Below are 22369 nucleotides of genomic sequence, written 5' to 3'. Positions count from 1 at the left end.
AAAGCCAGTTGAGGCTCTCTTCTCCCCCTCCCCGCCACAGCACAGGTTGAATCAATTTAGATTTGATTCAAATCCAATCAAGTCTGAATCAAATTGACCTGGTTTCAAGCACATTAAATTCATGTTCAGATCAATCAATCATGCTGGGAATTTTTGATTAATGCACATCCTTAATTATTTTATTTTATTTATTTATTTATTTATTTATTTATTTATCAAATTTGTATACCGCCCCAAAACTTTCATCTCTGGGCGGTTTACAATAACATAAAAACAGTTAAAAACATATACAAAAACTTAAAAACACTTTAAGAATTTAAAAATAACCAGAGATTAAAACCCCAAAATATTAGGAAGCTGAGAAAGCTTGGGCGAAAAGATGGGTTTTCAGGTGTTTTTTGAAAATTGCCAGATTATAATGCCCTTATACAAATTATAATTATAATGCCCTTATACAAATCTATGGTGCAGCCACATTTGAAGTGCTGCATTCAGTTCTGGTCATTGTATCTTAGGAATATTATAGAACTAGAAGAGGTGCAGAAGAGGGCAACCAAGTTGATCGGGGCTAGGAGCACCTTCCTTATGAGCCAAGGCTACAACATCTAGGGCTTTTTAGTTTGGAAAAGAGATGTCTATGGGGAGACATGATAGAGGTGTATGAAATTATGCATGGAGAGAAATTTTTCTTCCTCTCTCACAACATTAGAAGCAGGGGTCATTCCATGAAACTGAAGGTCAGGAAATTTAGGAGCAATAAAAAGTGGTTTTCCACACAGTGTGTAATTAATCTGTGGAATTGTCTGCCACGGGGTGCAGTGATGGCCACTAGCTTGGATGGCTTTAAAAGGGTCTTGGACAAATTCATGGGGGACAGATCTATCAATGGCTACTAGTCTGATGGTTATAGGCCGCCACCAGTTACAGGTTATAGGCCACCACCAGTTACAATACCAGTTTCAGGGGGGCAACAGCAAGAGAGAGGGCATGCCCTCACCTCTTGCCTTGGGCTTCTCGGAGGCATCTGGTGGGCCACTGTGTGAAACAGGGTGCTGGACTCGATAGGCCTTGGGCCTGATCTGGCAGAACTGTTCTTATGTAGGTATAATTCTATCTGGTCCAATGAAGTATGTGCTTTTATCTGATGCTGTCAGCTTCTCCTGTTAGTTGCCCTTATAGCTCTTTTAGTTAAAATCTCTGGAGCCCAATCCATGTTTACCTAGAATTGATTGATTTCTATGGGACTTACTCCCAAGTAAGTGTGTATAACAGCTCTAGTTTGCCCAGTTGCTTTTTGCAACTCTGTACTTTTGTCCCATACATGTTATAAATTGTTACAATTGTAACAGTTTGTGATACTGCATACATGCATGAGGTGGACTCCCCTGAAGTTTAGTGTCTCTTTTTTTTAATGGAAAGAGAAGTAGTATTGGGTTATTTTGCTCATTGTTTGGCAATTAAATCTTTAAAGATATTTGCTATATTTTCAAGCTTTACCCCCTACAACAAGAATCCGTTTCAGAACATTAGTACCTGAAGTTACTTAAAACTTTTTTTTAAAAAAACCCCAAAATCTGAAGGTTTTTTGCTCTTCACACTCTGCTAAAGTAAAGTTGTGCCCTCATGTTGGTGTCGACTCCTGGTGAACACAGAACCATATCATTTTCTTTGGTAGAATACAGGAAGGGTTTACCGTTGCCGCCTGCTGCGCAGTGTGAGATGATGCCTTTCAGCATCTTCCTATATCGCTGCTGCCCAATATAGGTACCAGTGGCCCTACTGAGATCTTAAACCATACCATAGGCCAGGCCTGCACAACATAAGGTCCAGGGGCCAGTTCTGGCCCATGGGGACTTCTTTTCCAGTCCCCACATAGGAATATTCTGCAGCAACAGCAGTAGCCATGAAGAGCTCTTGGCTTGTTCCACTAACGAGCAGTAGCAGCTCAGTGCAGTTGGGCGCTTGAGGCCAGATGAAATGCATGTGGCAGCGGTGGACTGATGAGCAAGCGAGCCAGTTTTTGTGCTTGAGTGATGGATGGAGTGGGCTGGAACCCCAGCAGCATCAGGTGGGCACAGGCAGAGCGCACCCCTGAAAGGCAGGAGGTTACTCTTTCAGACTGTTCCCTCTTCCCTCAGGGAGCCATTCTCTGTCCTCTCCTTCTCTGTGCTCTCCAGAAACTGCTTCATAATGCCACCATATTTACTCAGAAGTAGTCCCAAGTAGGCATGCCTAGGATTGCAACCTGAAACCAACAGCGATTTAGGGAGAGCAGAGGACTTGGCAGTTGCTTGGGGCTGGCATGTGCTCCAGGTGCCCCAGTGACTGAGCAGCGACAGGGCTTATTTTCTGGCCACTATCCTTGGTTAAGATTGTGGGTCCCCTGACAGGGAAAAATCCATAAGTAGCTAATGATTGCTTTCATTAACATTGTTAGTTAATTTTAATGCAATAATGCACTGAAAATGACATCAGAACAGTGGTACATACGCTGGTAACCTCCAGACAGGATTAGTACAATGTGTTCTATGTGGGGCTGCCTTTTCCTGTAGTCTGGAAACTACAGGTGGTTCAGAATGTGGCAGTCAGGTTGTTCTCTGGGTCATCTAGGAGAGACCATATTATTCCTGTATTGAAAGAGCTACACTGGCTGCCGATAGGTTTCCAGGAAAAATACAAGATGCTGGTTATAACCTATAAAGCCCTAAACGGCTTGGGCCCTGAGTATTTAAGAGGAGACGGTCTTCGTCATGAATCCTATTACCCATTGAGATCATCCAGAGAGGTCTTTCTGCATTTGCCACCGGCTCATATGGTGGCTACTCGGGGACGGGACTTTTCCACTGATGCCTCAAAGCTGTGGAATGTGCTTCCTGCTGAAATAAGAGCCTCCCCATCTTTGACCATTAAAAAAAACCTTTAAAGATGCATCTGTTCACCCAGGCTTTTAATTAATTTTTTAAAAATAGTTTTAACGTTGTTTTAAAACATTGTTTTAAAATTTTAAATTGTAATTTTTAATTTTTTCTGTAGTCATTTATAAACCACCCAGAGACATAAGTTTGGGGCAATACAAAATAAAATAAAATAAAAACTGATCTTTGCCCCCACACGCCAAGTCATGGTTGGTTCCAGCCCACCGGTGCATTTGTGTTGTGCATCCCTGCTATAGGCTCATGCTACCATGCTTTTTTCCTTTCCTACATGCACTTCCTTATCTGGAATGCAACTTGTTGGACTTTTGGTTCTGTTCAGGAAGTTTAAACAGCATTTTTCTTTGCTCAGGGAAGGTGAAGAGGCAAGGCTGGTAAGATGTAATTATTAAACGGTTATTTTCTGGTGTGGTTTCGCTGTCTTCATCAGGGAAATTTATTGTTAGACAGATTGCATCTGCTTTTAATAAAATGTGTGTCAAGGAGCTGTCTCCAAAGAAGACAATCATGATTAGGGATGTGCGAGCTGGTTTGCCAGCCTGGAGCAGGCCTGGTTCGGCTTGACCTTGAGCCGAACCCCCCGAGCCGGCTCAGAGCCGGTTTGGGGGTTCTAAGTTCTTTTTTTAAACACTCACTGCTGGGTTGGCAGCGGCAGCTGCAGGGGCATCTCTGCCATCTCCTCCTCCCCCCACCGGCCTCCCATTCTAAAAAGGGCCAGTTCATCCCATTTTTGGGCCATTTAAAATGGCTGCCTCCACCAGAGGAAGGGCTGGAACAGCCCCCAAATGGACCAAACCGGCCCTTTTTAGAATGGGAGAAGGCTGGTGGGGGGAGAGGGAGATGGCAGAGACACACACACACACACACTGGCCAGGACCCGGTAGTGAGTGTTAAAAGTGTTTTTTTAAAAAAAGATTTAACTTAGAACCCCTGAACCAGCTCAAATTTGAGCTGAGCTGGAGGTATGTTCATGGGGCACAAAACCGAACATGCCCAGCTCGGTTCAAGTCTGGTCTGGGCTCGAACTGAACCAGGCAAACCGATTTTCTGCACACCCCTAATCATGTTATCAGACCTGTTTTGACACTTTTGCAATCCCCTAAGTTTAGTTTGAAAGATATGCAGTGTATGTCTGCTACTTATATTTTTCCTCAGTATAGTACACAAAATGGTGCTTATTAGTTATGCTTTACAAGCAGTTAAACACAAAACATATTAATGAGTTGACAAAGAGGACTACTCTATCATTTTAGAGGCTAGCTAGTTTACTTATTTATGCTACATTAATAAATCAGTTAAACTTGAAGTTATTGATGTGTATTTTTGTGTCTTTGCTACTTCTGCTGCTCTCGGAAGTGCTAGTTCTTCACCAGCTGTTTCTTGTTCTGTTCATTTATTTGTTTATTTGTTTGTTGCATTTCTAGACCGCCCCATCCCAAGGCTCTGGGTGGTGCACAACAAATTAAGAACAGCAACATTGAAACAAACACCATTAAAAAACACAGCTTAAAACAAACAATACAGAGAAGGTCCGGCTCCGAGTCACCACCAGATGTACCAGTGGTAACTGGAGACGGACCTCTCCAGATGACCCCAATGTGCAATGGGGATCATACAGAAGAAGGCGGTCTCTAAGATAGCCCTGACCCAAGCCGTTCAGAGCTTTAAAGATAATAACTAGCACTTTGTATTTTGCCTGGAAACATAGACAGCCAGTTCAACTGTCTTAAGACAGGCATAATATGATCTCTCTGGGTTACCCCAGAGAATCTATTGAAGATGATCAGCACAGAATTGTACAAGGTTCTGAACAGATAAAGCAAAACTAGTCGTCGTTTTCCCTATCCCAGTAATGCCAACGTTTAGCGGTAGTATAAAGAAAAATATGGACAGTGAAGAGGAATAAATAGCGTATAGTTCAGTACTTTGGATGTAGAAGGAGAGAGAAGAGTTAGAAGTTTGTTTCGTAAGTTACTTTTGTGATCTGCCCCTTTAGCATCCTCCAAGGAGATCAGAAAGGCATGTTAGTGTCATCATAAATCTGTAAAGTGAGTTCTGTTGAGAAGGTTCATTGTCCAGTGTTACCCACTCAGCTTCATGGGCAGGTCTGAACCTTGTTTCCCACGTCCAAACTTAGTACTCTGGCTTTTATATCACACTTGGTCTCCAAAAAATAAAAGGTTCAAAACCTCTGCCTTCCCTTGAAAACAAGGTGCAGAACAGAACAAGAAACAATAGCTTTCCTCTTTTCAAGTAGAAAAAGTACTGATACCTTGAAATCATGAGCCAGATGGGAGATGACAGTATCACTAGTAGTGACAAAAAGTGCATGGATAAAACGATTACAAGTTACTCCTTGGATGTTCGGTTTGAGTCAGCAACAGAATGTTCAGGAGCACATGTTGGTAATGGGTAGAATTGCCTCTGCATTAAAGTGCATGAGTATGTTCATGCACACACGAGAGTTCTTTACAGAGATGATCAGCACCTCAGTGGTTGAACATGTACTTTGCATGTATGATTTTCCAGGTTCAGTCCTGCCATTTCCAGTTAAATTCTTGAGTAGCAAAGTTGGGAAGGCCTTATCTGAGACCTTGAAGACCTAGCAGTCAGAGCTAGGTTAGATGGTCTGACTCAGTATAGGACAACTTCATGCATTCATTTGGACCTGCTGGATTAGGACCTATATATTAAAGGTATAATAGTGTGACATTTAGCATTTTATTTGCAAATGCTAAATAACTTTTGAAATATAAGAATATTAAAGTTACAGAAAATAATTGCTTCCAAATTGAAGTGGAAATAAATATTGAGCAAATTTTAGATCAGTTGGTTTTTCATATCTGCCATATTGCTGTAGAACAACAACAGATTTAATGGTTCAATCTGGTATTGCACATAAGCTACAGTGTAATGCATGGCTCTAAAGCATATCACAAATATTGAGGAAAAGCGGGGTTAGGAGTCTGAATCAAAGTCCTCTAAGAATGCTTGGTCATTGCCATTTAATGCAGTTTAGTTACCCTTTATTATGGTGGTCAAAAGAAAAAATGCTTTATAAAATATATTTATACTTTATGTTTCAAATGATCTCAAAACTGCTTACAAGGTAGTTTTCTTTGTGTTACTGCTCTGTAGGTTAGTTCATGTCAGTTATTCAAGGCACCGCCAAGAAGCTCACTACACTTACTGGTAACTATCTGTCACTGACCACATAACAGCAAATATTTCTCATGTTCTATATAAAAAAATTTCATCCCAGCATGACATAGTGGTTAGAGTGTTGGACTAGGACTGGGAAGACCCAAGTTCAGATCCCCATTCAGCCATGAAGCTCACTGGGTGACTCTGGGCCAGTAATGTGTCTCTCAGCCTAACCTACCTCACAAAGCTGTGAGGATAGACATAACCATGTACATCTCTCTAGGCTCCTTGGAGGAAGAACGGGATAATAATGTGGAAAAGGAATATAATTTAGTCAAAAGGGTATGTTCACTTTTGCTGTATTGTGGCATCAAAAAATAGTGGCTACAGACTTTTTTTTGGTACACCCTGACAGTATAAATAGGCAGTGACATTTAGTCTACTCACATTGAACCACAACATTGTTATAGGACATTCCTGTGGTAATGTGGCTTTTGCCCTGAATTCTGATTTGTAAGTCCTTCCTCAGCTTCTTGCTCTGAAATTAACTTGGTGAACTCCAGCCCTTGTTTTCAGACCAGAGGGCTACCAGAAAAACAAATCTCCTCCCACAGAAAGTGTGGCCATTTATTTCAAGCAATTGCAAAGTATTAAAATTGCTCTTTTGAAGAAATAGCTGTATTTTATTTGTCAATATTTCTCCCTGTCAGAAGGAAACATTAATGTTCTACTTTCTTCCCCAGAACATGTTCAAAATGAAGAGAACTATGCACAAGTACTAGATAAATTTGGAAGTAACTTCTTAAGTAGAGATAATCCAGATCTTGGCACTGCTTTTGTAAAATTTTCCACACTGACTAAGGAATTGTCAACGCTGCTAAAAAATCTGGTAAGAAGTTTGTAATGTTCTTTCTTCACCTCATCCAGACTTTTAAAGCAGTATTGTTTTCCTAATGATTTGTTATGCAACAACAAATGGCCCCACATGAGCAGGGAGTATCAAAAATTTCTGAAGTTAGCATTAAGTTTTGGATCCTAGCTGTGTGCAAGGATGGGGAACGTTTCATTTGAGTATTAGCACCACCTTTTTATGTACTAGGGATTTTTACAGTACTATGAACAACCAAAAACATTTTAACCTACCGTATAGATCATTTTTATTGAAAATGCATAACAAAAATAGAACTTTTATATTTGGGTTATGAACATAATTGTCTTGTATTCTCTCTACAAAGTCCTCGGATAACACTGCATTTGACTTAAAATGAGTGGAAAAATTCTAGGAGACACTCATTTGGTCTATTCAGACCTGGCGGCAGCAATTTTGAAACCATGTGGAAGAGAACTCTGGGCCTTACCCCAGTAGTATTATTTCCATTTAATGAGAATGCTTGATTTATGCACTAAGGAATCTGGCTGTTCAGCTCAGTTCCAGTGCACTTTCACAATGGGACTTGGTTTTACATATGCTTCCCTGTGCAGTTTCTTTACCTTGCACTAACATTCAAACACAGACTCAGCTCACCTTTGCTGTTACCAGCCAGAGAAACACACAGCGTTGACTTTTTACTCTTTTCCTCTGGGACTCCACTGGGTTCCACCTTGATTTCTCTCAGGCTCCACACCCCTAATACCAGATTTAAAATAAAAAATCAAAAATCAAGAGTTAGCAAGCCTAGTCCCAACTCAGGCATTGACATTTTTGGATCTAAGAGCCATCCCAAACATTTGGGCTTTTTTTCAGGGTTTCAGATGTCTAGTTTAAAGAGATAACTTTCCCTTGTTCCCTGGCTTTGTGTTTCTATTAGTTCATAGTTTTTATTTCATTCATAGTTATTTGTGTGTCCATTATGTCTCCATTTGTGTGCATGGAGTTTGGCCATCCAACAGCACCCTCTGCTTCTAGGCATCACCATCAGCAGTGCCATTTGCTCCATGGGCTGGCAGACTCACTGCCTTACTTGCTCCCTTCTCCTGGTCATGTTTGTTCATCACCTGCTTGAGCCAGGTGATGAATGGACCCAAACAGTAGAAGGAGGAAGCAACCCACCCTGCTTTGCTTGCTACCTTCTGCTTGTGTCCATCCATTGCTTGGCTCAGGTACCACATTTAAATTGTCGTGGTGAGCTGACACCTGGGATTGGTTGAGCTCTAGCCTATCCTTACCTGCTCATTTTGGAAGAATACCTTAATTATCTGGAAGTGAACCGTTGTCATAATGAGAAATGGGTTACTATGCCTGTGCAGGGATCTTCCAGATAGAATTAATTAGCTCCTCTCTGGTGCTCCTCCCTGCTGTGCATGTGCTCAGTGCCTTTCTTTTCCAGGCATTCGGGTGCCATTTTAATCCAGTTTTTTTCTCTTCAACTGCTGATGTGTTGAGACCTGTGGGTTGTTGCTCCTCAGTTAGTAGAAAAGAAAAGCTTTATTTCGGACAAACCTGACAGTTTTTATTGATCTATGGAATGTAAATTGACTACTCTTTGTTTTCTGAACATCGGACTTGGTTGCTTGGACTTATTTCGACTTTGTTGTTAGAATGGAGGGAGCGGAGGGGGGAAAGACGACCTCCTAAATGTTGCTTTCAGTGTAGAGTGAAATCGCCTTCTACTGATGAGCATGACCTTGTTTGCTGTGCTTGGGTGAACACTACAGCATGTTCCTACCACCTGTAGGATTTGCAGTTCATTTTCAAAACAAACATTGAAGAATTGATCATTGCACCTCAGGGCAGCATTGTATGGAGGTCCACTGCATCCTCAGAGGCCGGAGTTGACATTGAGATCAACGACTATGGGCTCGGCACTGAAATAGGCACCAACAACTTTGAGTCAGGGTCTTTGTACATACAGCTGAAAACCCTGGTGGACAATCCTGAATAGATTGTCTTTAAGAAACCTAAGAGTTCCGATGCTGGGCATAAAAAACACAAGCGGCACTGTGTGTTTTCAGATGCTGACTCTTGGCCACCGAAGAAACACAAGTCAAAGACTCCGCATCCATCAAGATCAAGCATGCCTTCGCCTTTGACAGCTCAAGATCAAAATGCTTTGACATCAGAAAGTCCTTCAGTACTGAAGCCTTCGACATCGAGGGATTCCATAAGCTCCACTGAGCTTCCATTGCGTTAGTTGACCTCGATGTTCTTGCTGACCTCGAGTGCGACATCGATGCCTATCACGATGTCCACTGCACTGGCATCGACAGTCGATACCTTGCCTGGAAATTTGCTGCAAAATGTTCCAAGTTCACCATTGGCAACAGCAGTGCCACATTCTTACAAGCCATTGTCTTTATCTTCAGTGTGGATGCCAATGAGGTCTCCTCTTCTGCTGTTTGTTATGGATGATGACACCTTTTTGGACCAGAGCACTGCTAAATCCCTTATGAGTATGTTAGGTTCTTCAACAAGCACTCCTTCTGGCTCAACCTTTCAGAGCTTAGTGGTGCTGAATGTTGATATGCATGCCTAAGAAGACTCTGCTCCTAAGACCCACCCCCCCATGTCACCATTTGGAATTTCCACAACTAGACCCAGTCTGTCATCTTTTCAGCCAATGTGACCTCCTACCGCAACAGTCACACAACCAGCAACTTACGCTGTGACACTGTGGAAGCCCACCTCTACTTTTGTGCCTTCTCAACCATTTATGCCACAAAGGGACCTTCTTCATGCCTGCAGATTCTGGCACACCTTTTCTCTAGCTATGCAACTAGGTTTTGCAGAGTTTCAACTGTGGAAAGCTCAGCGTTTGCTGCAGAACCAAATTGCAAGGCAGTCAGTTGGACCTGTTCATCACTGGGGTTTTCCTTCTCAGCCTGTGGCACCATTGCTACCATGCCTGGTTGCGCTCTTTTACACTACAGAACGATATGAGGGACCATATTGAAACTTTGCTATTTGATGGTAAAGGTCTCCTAAACAAAACTACAGATATGACTGTGGAAACCTTTTAAGGAGTGTAAATTCATGACAAAGATCTATTCATCCTCTTTCTCTGCTACTCAGGGATCTTCTCAGTACCGTAACTACAATTGCCAGTGGTCTGGCCTCCGGTACCAAGACCAAAAAGATTTTTAAAAGCAATATATGTCATACCTCAAAAAGGGATACGGCCAAAGGAATAAAAATCAGGGCACCCTTCCAGGGAAGGATGTGGCCAAGCAGTCCCTTTGGTTCTCCAGATTGTCCGCCGCACCTACCATCATCACCTGCCAAGGCTTTAAACCCAGTGTCAGTGGCATGCCTTCAATAACAACTCCTTTGCCACCCAGTGTCATCAGATTAGCCAGTTGTGCTTCAGCATGGCACCAGATAACATCAGATTCATGGGTCCTAAAAATTATTGACACTGGTTAAGCAGTCAGGTTCAAAATTTGCCAAGGCATGAAAATAATTCCCCCAACTCCAGGCTTGTTGGAAGAAATATTAAACTTGTTGGGGAAGGGAGAGATAGTGCCAGTGCAGCGGATGGACTAGCTGAAGGGATTCTACTCCTGTTATTTCCTCATCCCGAAGCGGGACAGCAGAATCAGGCAATTATGGATCTCCAAAGTCTCGATCAACTCATATTGTTTTTGCGATACCCACAAATTCCGAATGGCAATGCTGCAATGAATTCTTCCACTCCTCACCAAGGAGGAGTGGCTTGCTACATTAGATCTCAAAGACACATATTTTCATATTGGAATTCAACACATCCACTGGAAGTACTTGAGATTCTCAGTAGGAAGTTCAGTATTCCAGTTCAGAGTCCTGCCCTTTGACTTGTCTACGGCACCAAGGGTGTTTACCAAATGTGTGTTGGCAATTGTTGCTCATCAGAGAACACAAGGTGTTGTCGTGTTCACTTTTCTGGATGACTGGCTCCTGGTGCACCAAGACAGGTTAGAGTCTCAGATCCAGTATGTCTTGCAACTGTTGGAGGACTTGGGGGTCCAGGTTAATTGGGGCAAGTCGAAACTACAACCAACAAAATCAATAGACTATATTGGAGCGGTATTGGATATGTAGATGAAGATGGCGTATGTACCGGAGGATTGGTACCTTCATGTTTTTGCACTCTAGTGGAGAAATTCGAAGGCCAGCTGCAACAGCAAGACAACCAGGTCCAAAGAGCCCCTGGTGGCGCAGTGGTAAAACTGCCGCCCTGTAACCAGAAGGTTACAAGTTCGATCCTGACCAGGGGCTCAAGGTTGACTCAGCCTTCCATCCTTCCGAGGTCGGTAAAATGAGTACCCAGAATGTTGGGGGCAATATGCTAAATCATTGTAAAGCACTTAGAGAGCTCCGGCTGTAAAGCGGTATATAAATGTAAGTGCTATTGCTATTGCTAAAGAGTGCTTGGTCTGATGGCCTTGTGCAAGGCGACTGTCCTCCGTACTTGCCTGCGTATGCGGCAACTACAGCTATGGTTTCTGCTTTGTTCTGCCCAAACATCAACAATCAGTGGATGCTGCTGGACATTCCCCCTCCTGTGCTGAAATCTTTGCAATGGTGCAAAGTGCAGGACAATCTTCTTCAAGGCATACCTTTTGAATCTCCAAATCCAACAAAATAGGTCACAACAGATGCCTCTCTGTTGGAGGAGGGGGGTGCGTTGTGGAAGTCACCCAATTCAAGGCTTGTGGATGGTACAGCACCAAAGGATGCGCATCAACTTTCTTGAACTGATGGCAGCATTTCTAGCTTTGAAATCCTTTGTGCCACTGATACAGGACTCAGTTGTACAACTACAAATGGACAATACTATGGCGATTGCCTGTGTTAGTCGTCAGGGAGGCACAGTTTCATGTTTGCTATGTGCTGTAAGCACACAACTCTGGAATTGGTACACATCCAGAAATGTATTTCTGATTGCCATCCACATCAAGGGAGTGGAGAACGTCTTAGTGGACAAATTGAGCAGGACATATGAAAATCAACATCATCACAAATAGGAGCTCAAGCAAGTGTGTCTGGACCATCTGACCACTTGGTGAGGTGTCCTTCAGGTGGATATGTTCATACTGGAGAAGAACAAAAATTTTCAGCGGTTCTGTTCCAGAGCGGGCGTTGGGCACGTGTTTCTAGAGGATGCCTTTCAGCACAACTGGGACAAAGGCTTGCTATATATGTTTATCTGCTGACAAGAGACGAAAGGCAGTTATTGCATCCGGCCCTGCGGATGCTGCAGCAAGTTGGTTATTGAAGAGAATCCTGTTGAACAACTGTAAGCCCTCAATGAGGAAAAGTTACACGAGCCAGTGGAAACGTTTCACCTGTTATGCTACGGACTGTGGATTTGACACGTTCAGAGCTTCTATGGATCAGGTCCTGCTATACCTTACTAAACTGAAGGAATCTGAACTGGCGAACATTTATTTGCAAGTATACCTTGCTGCTATTTCAGCTAAGCACAAACGTTGGCAGGGCAGGATTGCCGCCTTTCATCCTCGATGCAAGAAATTTTTGTGTGGCATCAATCTTTACCCTCTTATACAACACCCAGCTGAACAGTGTAATCTGTCCCTAGCTCTGGCCTCGCTAATGGAACCTCCCTTTGAGCCACTTCATAAAGTGAATTTGTGATATTTGACGCTCAAGACTGTGTTTCTGATCGCCATAACTACTGCCCATTGTGTAAGTGAACTGGCAGCTTTATTTGCAGTTGCACCATATACAAAATCTTTTTCCAACAAGGTGGTTATACGTACTGATCCGTCTTTCTTACCGAAAGTGGTGACCGACTTCCATCGTACTTCCCATCATTGTTTCGGGAGCCTGAAACACAACTGGAGCGAACCTTACATTCGTTAGATGTCAGGTGGTGCCTTCTCTATTACTTACAAAGGACTTTCAGTGTACAAAAATGCTCTCTATAGTGTTTAAAGGCAAGAACAAAGGCATGTCTGTTTCAAGACACAGACTCTCTCATTGGTTGGTAGAACTCATATTCTTGGCTTACAAGTTACAGAATCTACAACCACCGAAGGTGGTGAAGGCACATTCCATGAGAGCCTTTGTGACTTCTGCTGCACACCTTTCTGGATACTATTTCAAGGATTTGTGTGCAACTGCTACCTGGACTACGCATTTGCCTTTCATAAAGCCCTATGCCATAGACTTGTGTATGGCTGCAGAAGCCAAGTTTGGGAGAGAGGTACTACAGAGAGTTCTGGAGTACTGGGTGAAATGGCTGCACCCTCCGCCAAAGGGGGAGAAGCTGTATAGTCACCCATTTCTCATGATGACGACTGATCACTTCCAGATAAACAGGTTGCTTACCTGTTACTTATTATCTGGAGGTGATTGGTTGTCAGTCATGCCCACTGCAGCTTTCTAAAGGTGAAGATCTTCACCTTACCTGTTTGGACAGTTTGTTGGACATGTCTGAGATCGTCTGCACATCAGGCTCTCTGCAGGAAACTGAATTAAGATGGTGCCCGACTGCCTGGAAAAGAAAGGCACTGAGCACATGCACGGCAGGGGCACCAGAGAGGAGCTAATTAATCTATCTGGAAGGTTCCTGCGCAGGCGCAGTAACCCATTTCTCATGACTGACAACTGATCACCTCCAGATCATAAATTACAGGTAAGCAACCTGTTTCTTTTCTTTTCTTTTCTTTTTAACTGGAGGTGTAGTTGCCTCAGACACAATACAATTATGTGTATTTATAGTACACATTTAAAGAGAAGCAGAAGATACATTAAGTTCATGATTTTAAATATTGACTAGTACTACTTTTTCTTTCCTAGCTCCAAGGCTTGAGCCATAATGTTATCTTCACATTGGATTCCCTTTTAAAAGGAGACTTGAAAGGAGTAAAAGGGGTAAGTGTTTAGTTAATTTGATAACTGCTATGGAATTGTTGCTGTTATTGCATGTGCTTGTAGCAATTCTTGTGGTGGTACGATCACATCTGCATGAAATTATTGTAGAATGTTTCTGTAATTGTATCCTTATTTTCATGTTCCTTTAAAGTTTGATATATGTGCCTTAAGATCCATGGGAAAGAAGTATAGTTATAAAAAGGAAAGATTTTTAAAAAGTCAGTTGTAATCTTGGAATGATATCTTAAGTATATACTTTTTTAACATAGCGGTGTCATAAACCTATTTTAAGTGCATTTTCTCTTTCCTAAGGATCTTAAAAAGCCTTTTGACAAAGCCTGGAAGGATTATGAGACAAAATTGTAAGTATTCTTCACTTCGCTGGGTAAACATTTAAGCAAAATTATAGCACGTGACATTAATGCACATTTTAAGTGTAGCTGATCAGTTGTCTAAGCAAAATTTATCCAAACCAAGCTTAGGTTGAATTCCTAGCTAACAATTCAACCATCTTTCCTTCAGGCAGCAAGATGATGTTAGCATATTTTAAGATGTTCTTATCAGTTTGCATATTGTTTATTGAAAAATTGTTTAAATTGCATGCATGTTTGTGAATATAGGAATAATCTGTGGTGTTTATGTGTGCATTTAAACCAACATGTTGCTTGCACAAGGGAGAAGGGCGATTTGTTGCTGATTTTCCCTTCCCTCTGATACGCCCCCAGAATATGTCCTTGAGGGATGAGGGACATAATTTTGGAGGCAGCAGAGGGAAGGGTTCACACTTCCTCTCCTTGCACAAGTGGAACATCTTCCTTGAGCAGGAGGTTAATCTGCTTGCTGTCCATTATTAATCTTTTGTGGATATGAGTTACTCTGAAAACCCTGGTACCGAGTATGCAGATAATTAAGATTTTATATAGTTTCTACATCTTATTTTCTCTGTTACATTTTGCTTTATTTGTACTGCCTGCATAAAAACAATAATGCTATATTTACCCAAATAGAAGACAACACTGAATTTAAGATGACCCCCTTTAAAAATAGAAAAATACAGGTTATATTCATATTTACCTGAAAGGAACATTACTTAATTTAAGACCTCCCCAGTGGCTAACTTTAAAAAAAACTTGGTGGGGGGACTAGTCTGTATTCAGGTAAATACAGTATAACAGTAGTGTCTTGTGTTAAATCAGCAAGATAAAACACCTTATATTTAAGGGTAGACATGAAAACAGAGAAGTAGAAGTAGACTTGTATGCCAATTAAGCAATAGGACTTGTGTATGTGTGTGTGTGTGTGTACGTGTGTGTGTGTACGTGCGTGCATGTGTGTTGGGAGGCAGATGATGCATGTGTGTCAGGATTTGTTGGGAGGACAAATTGGTCTTTATCTAGTAAACCAAACTGATATTGACGCAACATTGCTCAAGAGATACCAGGAAGTTCTGTCTTCAGACAATTAAATTGTTGCTCTAGTGTTTTCTTATCTCTGTAGATATCAGTGCTTCACTTGCATGTCCACCTTGGATGTGACTTCCCACACTGGCTACAACAATGGAAAGTAGAAGTAGACTTGTATGCCAATTAAGCAATAGGACTTTAAAAAATAATAATCAAAGCTAGGGATCCAGACAAAACCCAAGGAATCGAACCATATGGCAGTTCTAAAAGTGAATGTGCATCCAGAATGGGTTTACCACTCAAATCCTGCATGCCTAGATTGATGATAGTTGTCCTTAGCTTTGAGCAGGAGGCCTTCCTGTGAAGCAAGCACTGTTAAGGATGACGGTAGATGCACTCATGGTTTTCAACAACTTCCCTTGTTTATTTTATTGAAAATTTAGTGCCATAGAACTTGAAATTAAAAATACAAGTGACAGTCTGGCGGATCCAGACTTAACATTCATGCAACTGTGATATATTCGTGTGTTGTTGCATTTGTTCTGATTTTTTTTTAATGCGTAGCTTCTTGCAAGAGTTCAGAGCCATTTTATCTATAGTAAACAAGGCTAACTGGGCAAAGAGGCACCTTTTTAACATGGTGATTTTCTTTATTTAGCAGGGGGAGAGTAACTGGTCCTGTCCACCACCAGCACAGTACTTCCAGTGACTGTTGCTAGTGTCTAACTTATGTTTCTTTTTAGACTGCGGGCCCTTTGGGGACAAGAAGCCATCTTTATTGATTAATTATTTTAATTAATTATCTGTGTAAACCACTTTGGAAACTTTTGCTGAAAAGCGGTATATAATTATTTGTTGTTGTTTAGAGTGAGTTCACACAATTTTTATTCTGCATCAGTCCTTCCTTCCTTCTGTGTTTGTGGTCTGTGGCCACCTGGTGGGCAGAGCATTACCATCCCAGGGCATCCGAGGAAATGGAATGTGTGTTAATGTTCCACCCCACCATGTGTCCAGAGACTGCAAATGGTTGGAAAACAACACTGGGTGAGTTTTAAGCAACCACTATGCGACCGCTATGCTTGTGCAAAATTGCCAGGAAATAATGGACTGCTTCAAGAGTTCAAACTTTTCATATTCAAATACATGTAACTATATCTTGTTACTTTGAAAAACATGTGTTTGGTATCTGTGAATTTCTGGTAGATGTTGCATGTGAAATGTCTGTGGATGTGTTTCTGTCTCTCTCTAACGTTTTATTCTGACTTTTGCTATAATATTGCCTTGTGATCCTACTCAGGACTTTGTCCTCTGTTTATTGGATATTGTGGTTATTTTCTAAAGTAAAAGCAGCCTGTTTTTTCAAAGGTTACCTTTTAACATATAGTCAATACAGTAAAAGGAAGCCAAAAAGAGAGATTAGCCTGGGGACTGTATCATAATTTGTTTTGCACAAAATTGCTCTTGCAGATCACTGCCATGATAGTAGACATAGCATGCAAGAGATTATAGCCATTCTGCATGCAAACTACACATGGATATACTGAACCAATCTTGGCACACCCATCTCTAAATACATAAGTCCTTCCTGCATAACACATTCTTTCAGGATTATTAAGTGATGGTGAGGGAACTGGCCTTGTTTTAGGTTCATCTCTTGCTAAAATTTGTTTTAAAATATTTATAATATGATAACTTGGGTCAGGCTTTAAATCAGGCATCCCCAAACTGCGGTCCTCCAGATGTTGCTGAACTACAACTCCCAGCATCCCTAGACACAATTTTTTGTGGCTGGGTATGCTGGAAGTTGTAGTTCATCAACATCTGGAGGGACGCAGTTTGGAGATGCCTGCTTTAACTGAACAGAACTAATGTGTTCTACATTTCAAAACAGCATCCATGTTTCCTAAATGTTTGTTTTTTTTAATTTCAGCACAAAGATTGAAAAGGAAAAAAGAGAACACGCAAAACAACATGGGATGATACGGACAGAGATTACTGGAGCTGAGATTGCTGAAGAAATGGAGAAAGAAAGGCGGCTATTTCAGCTTCAGATGTGTGAAGTAAGTAACTACATACATGCCTGCATTCATACATACATTTGTAATTTTATTGATTTATTCTTACTTCCACTAGAACAGAGCTGCACAACTTTGTCCTCCTGCATATTTTGGACTACAACTCACATTATACTTGACTATTGGCCAGTGTAGCTAAGGATGATGGGAACTGTAGTCCAAAAGCAGCTGGAGGACCAAAGTTGTGCAGCCTTACACTAGAGATAGGCATGCTTTCCCTTACTCACTTCAGATGGTCCGAGCACTTCCCCAAAAGATCAAGGAAAATTGGATTAGTACTACTCAGTTTGAGGCTTTGAAAATTACTTCTCTCACCCTCAAAACATACTCCCCCTCCTTCCCAGCCTAAGAACATCAGAGTAACACTTTCAGAATTCCTATTATTGTTAATATGCATGTATAAGGCTAAGTCTTACACACCAAAAGAAAAACAAGCAAATGATCACAAAAACCCCACATGCTTTTAAGGTTTTAGGGTCCCCTAAAGAATACCAATAGTGCTTCCTAATATGAAAAAAAATGATGGTGTGGGGGAGGAAGAAGATATTACAACTCTAGAGCTTCTCTTCCCAAGCTCTAGGAAAGCTTCTAAAAAAGCCAGCTCAGCCTTTCCCCCTTCCTGTTCTCAAAGTGAATTGTTTAGAGTGATAGTGAGCGTCTTTGAGCAGACAACAATTCTGAGGATTAAAAGAGTTCAATTCTGTTTTGAGCTTGACTTCCTTGAAAACACAAAATTCTTTTCCGAACCTAAATTTGAGAGGTTTTCCAGCATCCCTAACTTACACGGAAGTGTTCTGTCAGTTCTCAAAGGTATTTTTGGTAGTGGGAAATACTCCATTGAATCACTAAGTGCTATAACAATTTGAAGATTATCTCCCCACTGGTATATAAATCTTACATAAAGTGCTATCTGTCAATCTGATTTTGAGTTCCGTAGTCTAATTACAACTGATTTCACATGATGCTGTAGTGAGATGCGATGTTAATGTTGATGTTTTGTTGTTCCTTTAACTGTTGCTCTGAGAGCTCTTAGGAATGAAGACAGGGTATAAATGTTTCATCTGAATAAATGTAAGCGGGGATGGGCAAATAGTAAAGCAGTTGTTTACTATTGCTTCAGTGAATGTACAAATCTGAATTACAATGGTGGCTACTATTTTAAATGTCAATTTCATTATTTACCAAACTAGCCCATGTTGATTCACCTTACTTTTCAGCATGCTTTCATGGTCATGCTACTTGGCATATATGTACATTGTTTAAGTACTAATGATCTGGATTGTGATCCATTGCACTCATAACAGTGGGTTCTGAGCCTGTGCAGGACCATTTGGGCAGAATAGGTTGAGATAAAAAGGGGGAAATGGAAGCAGCTCAGGCTTAGAAAGGGAACTTTAAGAAACAGAGCAGGTGCTTAGTTGCTCTCCGCTGTCCCTTCCAGCTTCTTGTTGGGGCAGCACATTTTCCCAAAAGCCCAAGTGGCGTCAGCATTCACATGGAGCCTGCGCATGCACAGACGCCATGCGCATGCTGATGGTGCATGGGGCTTTGGGGGACATGTGCCACCCCAACAGGAAGCTGAAAGGAGCAGCTGAGAGCAAGTATGCACCTGCTCTCCTTTTTCTTAAAGTGCCCTTTCTAATTTCCCCCAAAAGTGCTCAAACCATGCTTCAAATTGCTCTTCAGGCACATCCCTACACACCATTGGTAACATACCTAAAATCTAAGGGACATAGACCCTTTTTAAAAAATTCTATTTAAAAACAGTTGGATGATTCTTTGACACTATCCGATTGTCAGTGGGTGACATCCAGATTAACCCTGCCCCAGCATGCGAGGGTTTTTCATCACATGAGGTGGGTACATGGTTTTTGCTGATTCCCCGAAAGAGCTGCTTGTGCCTCTCAAAATCTTAGATACATGTGTATATAATTTTAAAAGTCCCCCAACCCCTTGGCTGCACATATGCAGCTTTATTCAGGCCACTAAAAATCAAACCTTCTCCCTGAGCAACAGAAAGCCCTGGTGCAGTGTTAGTCTGCATATTGGCAAGTGATTGTTTCAGAGGTGTGTTTTGCAGAAATCTCTGCAAAAATATTTTCTCAAAATATTTAAAGTAATCTCCCCCCTGTGCTGGAGCTCATCTGTAGTGGGATGAGGCACTGAGTATGCTTGAGATGGGCTGGAAATTAACAAGGCTAGTTCCTGCTGCCTGAGGTCACCAATCCCCATTTCCAGTCCTGTCTGCTTGAGGCTTGCAGGCCTGTGGAAGTGCTCTTCTCAGAGATTGCTCAGGCTAGTTCTTCCTTTCTACTTGTGTGTTGCTCCTTTCCCTTGCCTACCTGACCTCAGATTGTGCAAGGATGGGAATGGAACTATCTTACACATATATATTTATTTTTTTCAAATTCCAAATGGCTTTTTTCCAAATATATTTTTAGTTTTTACAAATTCCAAATGGCGATTTGACTTATTGGCTCTTTACTTTTGTTTTTACTGCTTATTGTTTTACCGTTTTTATTGGTTTTACTGCTTATTGTTTTAAGAGCCTTTTCTAGCTCCAAATGGAGCGCACACACATTGAGGAGCTTTTTCGCAGATCCCTCTTGGAGGGCCCCAAGCCCTCACAAACAGCTGAACAGACTTTGAGTGCCCCTCTGTGGGCCAGGTCAGCATCTCCCGTACAGATTGGGGCTGTTTCCACTCTGGCGACAGCAAATGTGATGGAGACTACCTTGCTCCATAAATGCCTCAAAGAAAATGAGGCACTGCAAGGAGCAACCAGAATTATAACAACAAAAATGAAGGAAGCCCTCACCTTCAGTGTGCCTCAGCAAGCACTTGCTAATCAAACCAGTCTGCAAAAAGACCAAGCCAAGGCCAAGGGACACTGCAAGAGAGCAGACTAAGAAAGGAACAGATGACCATCACCCTATGAGTGAACTATTGGAGTCTTTGCTGAGCACCCCATTAGTGGCTGTTGCAGTGGGGGAACCGGCTGGCCTCAAGGGCTGGTATCTCCTTTCCCTCCTGATGTGTGACGGGTTGGTTAAAGGGATTTTTTGCCAGAGAATGCCTATCACTTATCACCCAACCTCAGCTTCTGCCTCTAAACCCACCATTGCCCCAGCTGCCACCTCAGAACCCACCATTGCCTCCAGTAGGGCTAGCACAACCACAGAGGCCTGCTCACCCAACCAGGCACCTATCCTCCTCTTCTCTCAACTCTAACCCATAGAGGAAGGCAATTCCTCTACATGAGAGAGGATGTTTCACACCCAGGACCTTTAAGACAAAAGAGACGTGCTACCCACTCTTCTTCCTCGGAGCCTGTGTCAACAGTGCCCAAACGCCCACACACCCAGCCGCCCGCCCCTGTGCCTCCTGTATTGCCACCTGTTACTCCTGTCCTTACCCCTTCCTGCACCTGCCCTACCAGTCCTCCCTCCCTCCTGTATTACCCACCTTATCTGTGCTACCACAACCTGCTAACGTTCCACTGAGACAACACTCCGAATCCGAGGCTTCTAACCCCGATTCCCCTGAACCTATCATACCCCAGGATTCTGGTAAGGAGAAAAGGAGAGTTATCTGAGGAGGAGACTGCTCCTGTAGCACCCATATCTGCTCGTCTTTTCTCATCCTCTGATTTTGTGGTGCTGCTGTCCATAGCTAAGAGGGAAATAAATGATGTCTCACCTACTGAGGCTACTCGGACACCAGATCTTGATCAGAACATCTTCGTCTCTGCCCCCTGCCACTGCTGTGTCTTTTTCCCTGACCTTTTTTGTAAGTTATGCTAGCTGAATGGCAACAGACAGCCTCCTGCAGACCGACTGGGAGCTACCCCAGGAAACACTATCCTCTGGGATGATAATAAATACTGAAGGTCATGAACAATTAAAAACCACAGAGGATAGGAAGTGTGACATTACTTAAGAAAGTGCATGAGGCCTCCACCACTGTAGCAGCGGCTACCGCTAATTCAGTTTTCTTCAGGGCATCCATTTTGTGGGCCAAGAAATTGATCACTCTCATGCCTCCTGAAAATACAAAGCTCAGAAAAGGTATTAAGAAAATACCTTCATGGCGGACTCCAGTCTTGACTGCATTCAGCCGGCTTCCAGGGCACTAGCATTGGGGGTTGCTGTTTATAGGTCACTTTGGCTCAAGAGCTGGCAAGTCGACTAATTCAAAGATTGCGCTCCCTTCTTCACCCTATTCAGGTTCTAACCTCTTTGGATCTTCCCTAGTTGATAGCGGCATATATAATCTCCAGGCAGACTTGCTCAGCCGTCAGATGGTGGATCCATCGGAATGGTCACTCCATCCAGAAGTGTTTCTCAAATCACCAGACACGTGGGCTCTCCTCAGCTAGATCTGTTAGCATCTCCTCTCAATGCCCAGCTTCCCCAGTTCTTCTCACACTTCCTGACTCGTCAGGAGGAGGCCATTGATGTGTTGTTAACACCATGGCCATGGGGCTTGCTCTATGTCTTCCCCCACCCCCATGGCCATACTATCGAAGGTCATCAGGAAGCTGCGCCAAGAACAGATGGCGCTCATCCTAGTAGCCCCTCACTGACCCAGACGCTCCTAGTTTTCAGATCCCATCAACCTGTCAGTCCAGGCTCCATTACATCTTTCTCATCACCCAGATCTTCTGTCTCAAGGCCCACTTGTTCATCCTGATCCAGGTTGGCTCCAATTTTGTGCCTGGAGGTTAAGCATGCAAAGATAGAAGCTGAGGGCTACTCCCATCAGGTACAGAATACCATCCTGGCCTCCTGTCATCCCTCAAAGCAGTGTATATATCAAGCCACTTGGCTAGCCTTCTCCAGGTGGTCCTGTGGGCAGCACCTGGATCCCCTATCAGCTGGAGTTTGAGGCCTTCCTGGCCTTTCTGTAGGCTGGCCTAGATTTACGCTTCAGAACCAGCACTTTGAAGAGGCAAGCCTCTGCCTTGGCCTCCGTATTGAACATCTTGGCTCCAGGTGCCCC

The 22369-nt window shown here is 42.5% G+C and overlaps 1 protein-coding gene across 8 annotated transcripts in view; it reads left to right on the top strand.

Moving 5' to 3' along the window:
- The window catches only part of ASAP1 (ArfGAP with SH3 domain, ankyrin repeat and PH domain 1), a 246538-nt gene that overhangs the window by 143662 nt on the left and 80507 nt on the right, over nt 1–22369 (top strand). For all 8 annotated transcript variants that reach the window (XM_053243643.1, XM_053243642.1, XM_053243637.1 and 5 more), the window contains 4 exons: nt 6821–6966; nt 13816–13890; nt 14203–14252; nt 17224–17353. In XM_053243643.1, the coding sequence (XP_053099618.1) occupies nt 6821–6966; nt 13816–13890; nt 14203–14252; nt 17224–17353 (401 nt within the window). The remainder of the gene's footprint in view (nt 1–6820; nt 6967–13815; nt 13891–14202; nt 14253–17223; nt 17354–22369) is intronic.

Source organism: Hemicordylus capensis, chromosome 4 (genome assembly GCF_027244095.1).
Source record: "Hemicordylus capensis ecotype Gifberg chromosome 4, rHemCap1.1.pri, whole genome shotgun sequence".
NCBI lineage: Eukaryota > Metazoa > Chordata > Lepidosauria > Squamata > Cordylidae > Hemicordylus > Hemicordylus capensis.
The sequence above is the reverse complement of the archived record's forward strand: the minus strand, read 5'-3'. Positions and strand labels throughout refer to the sequence as shown.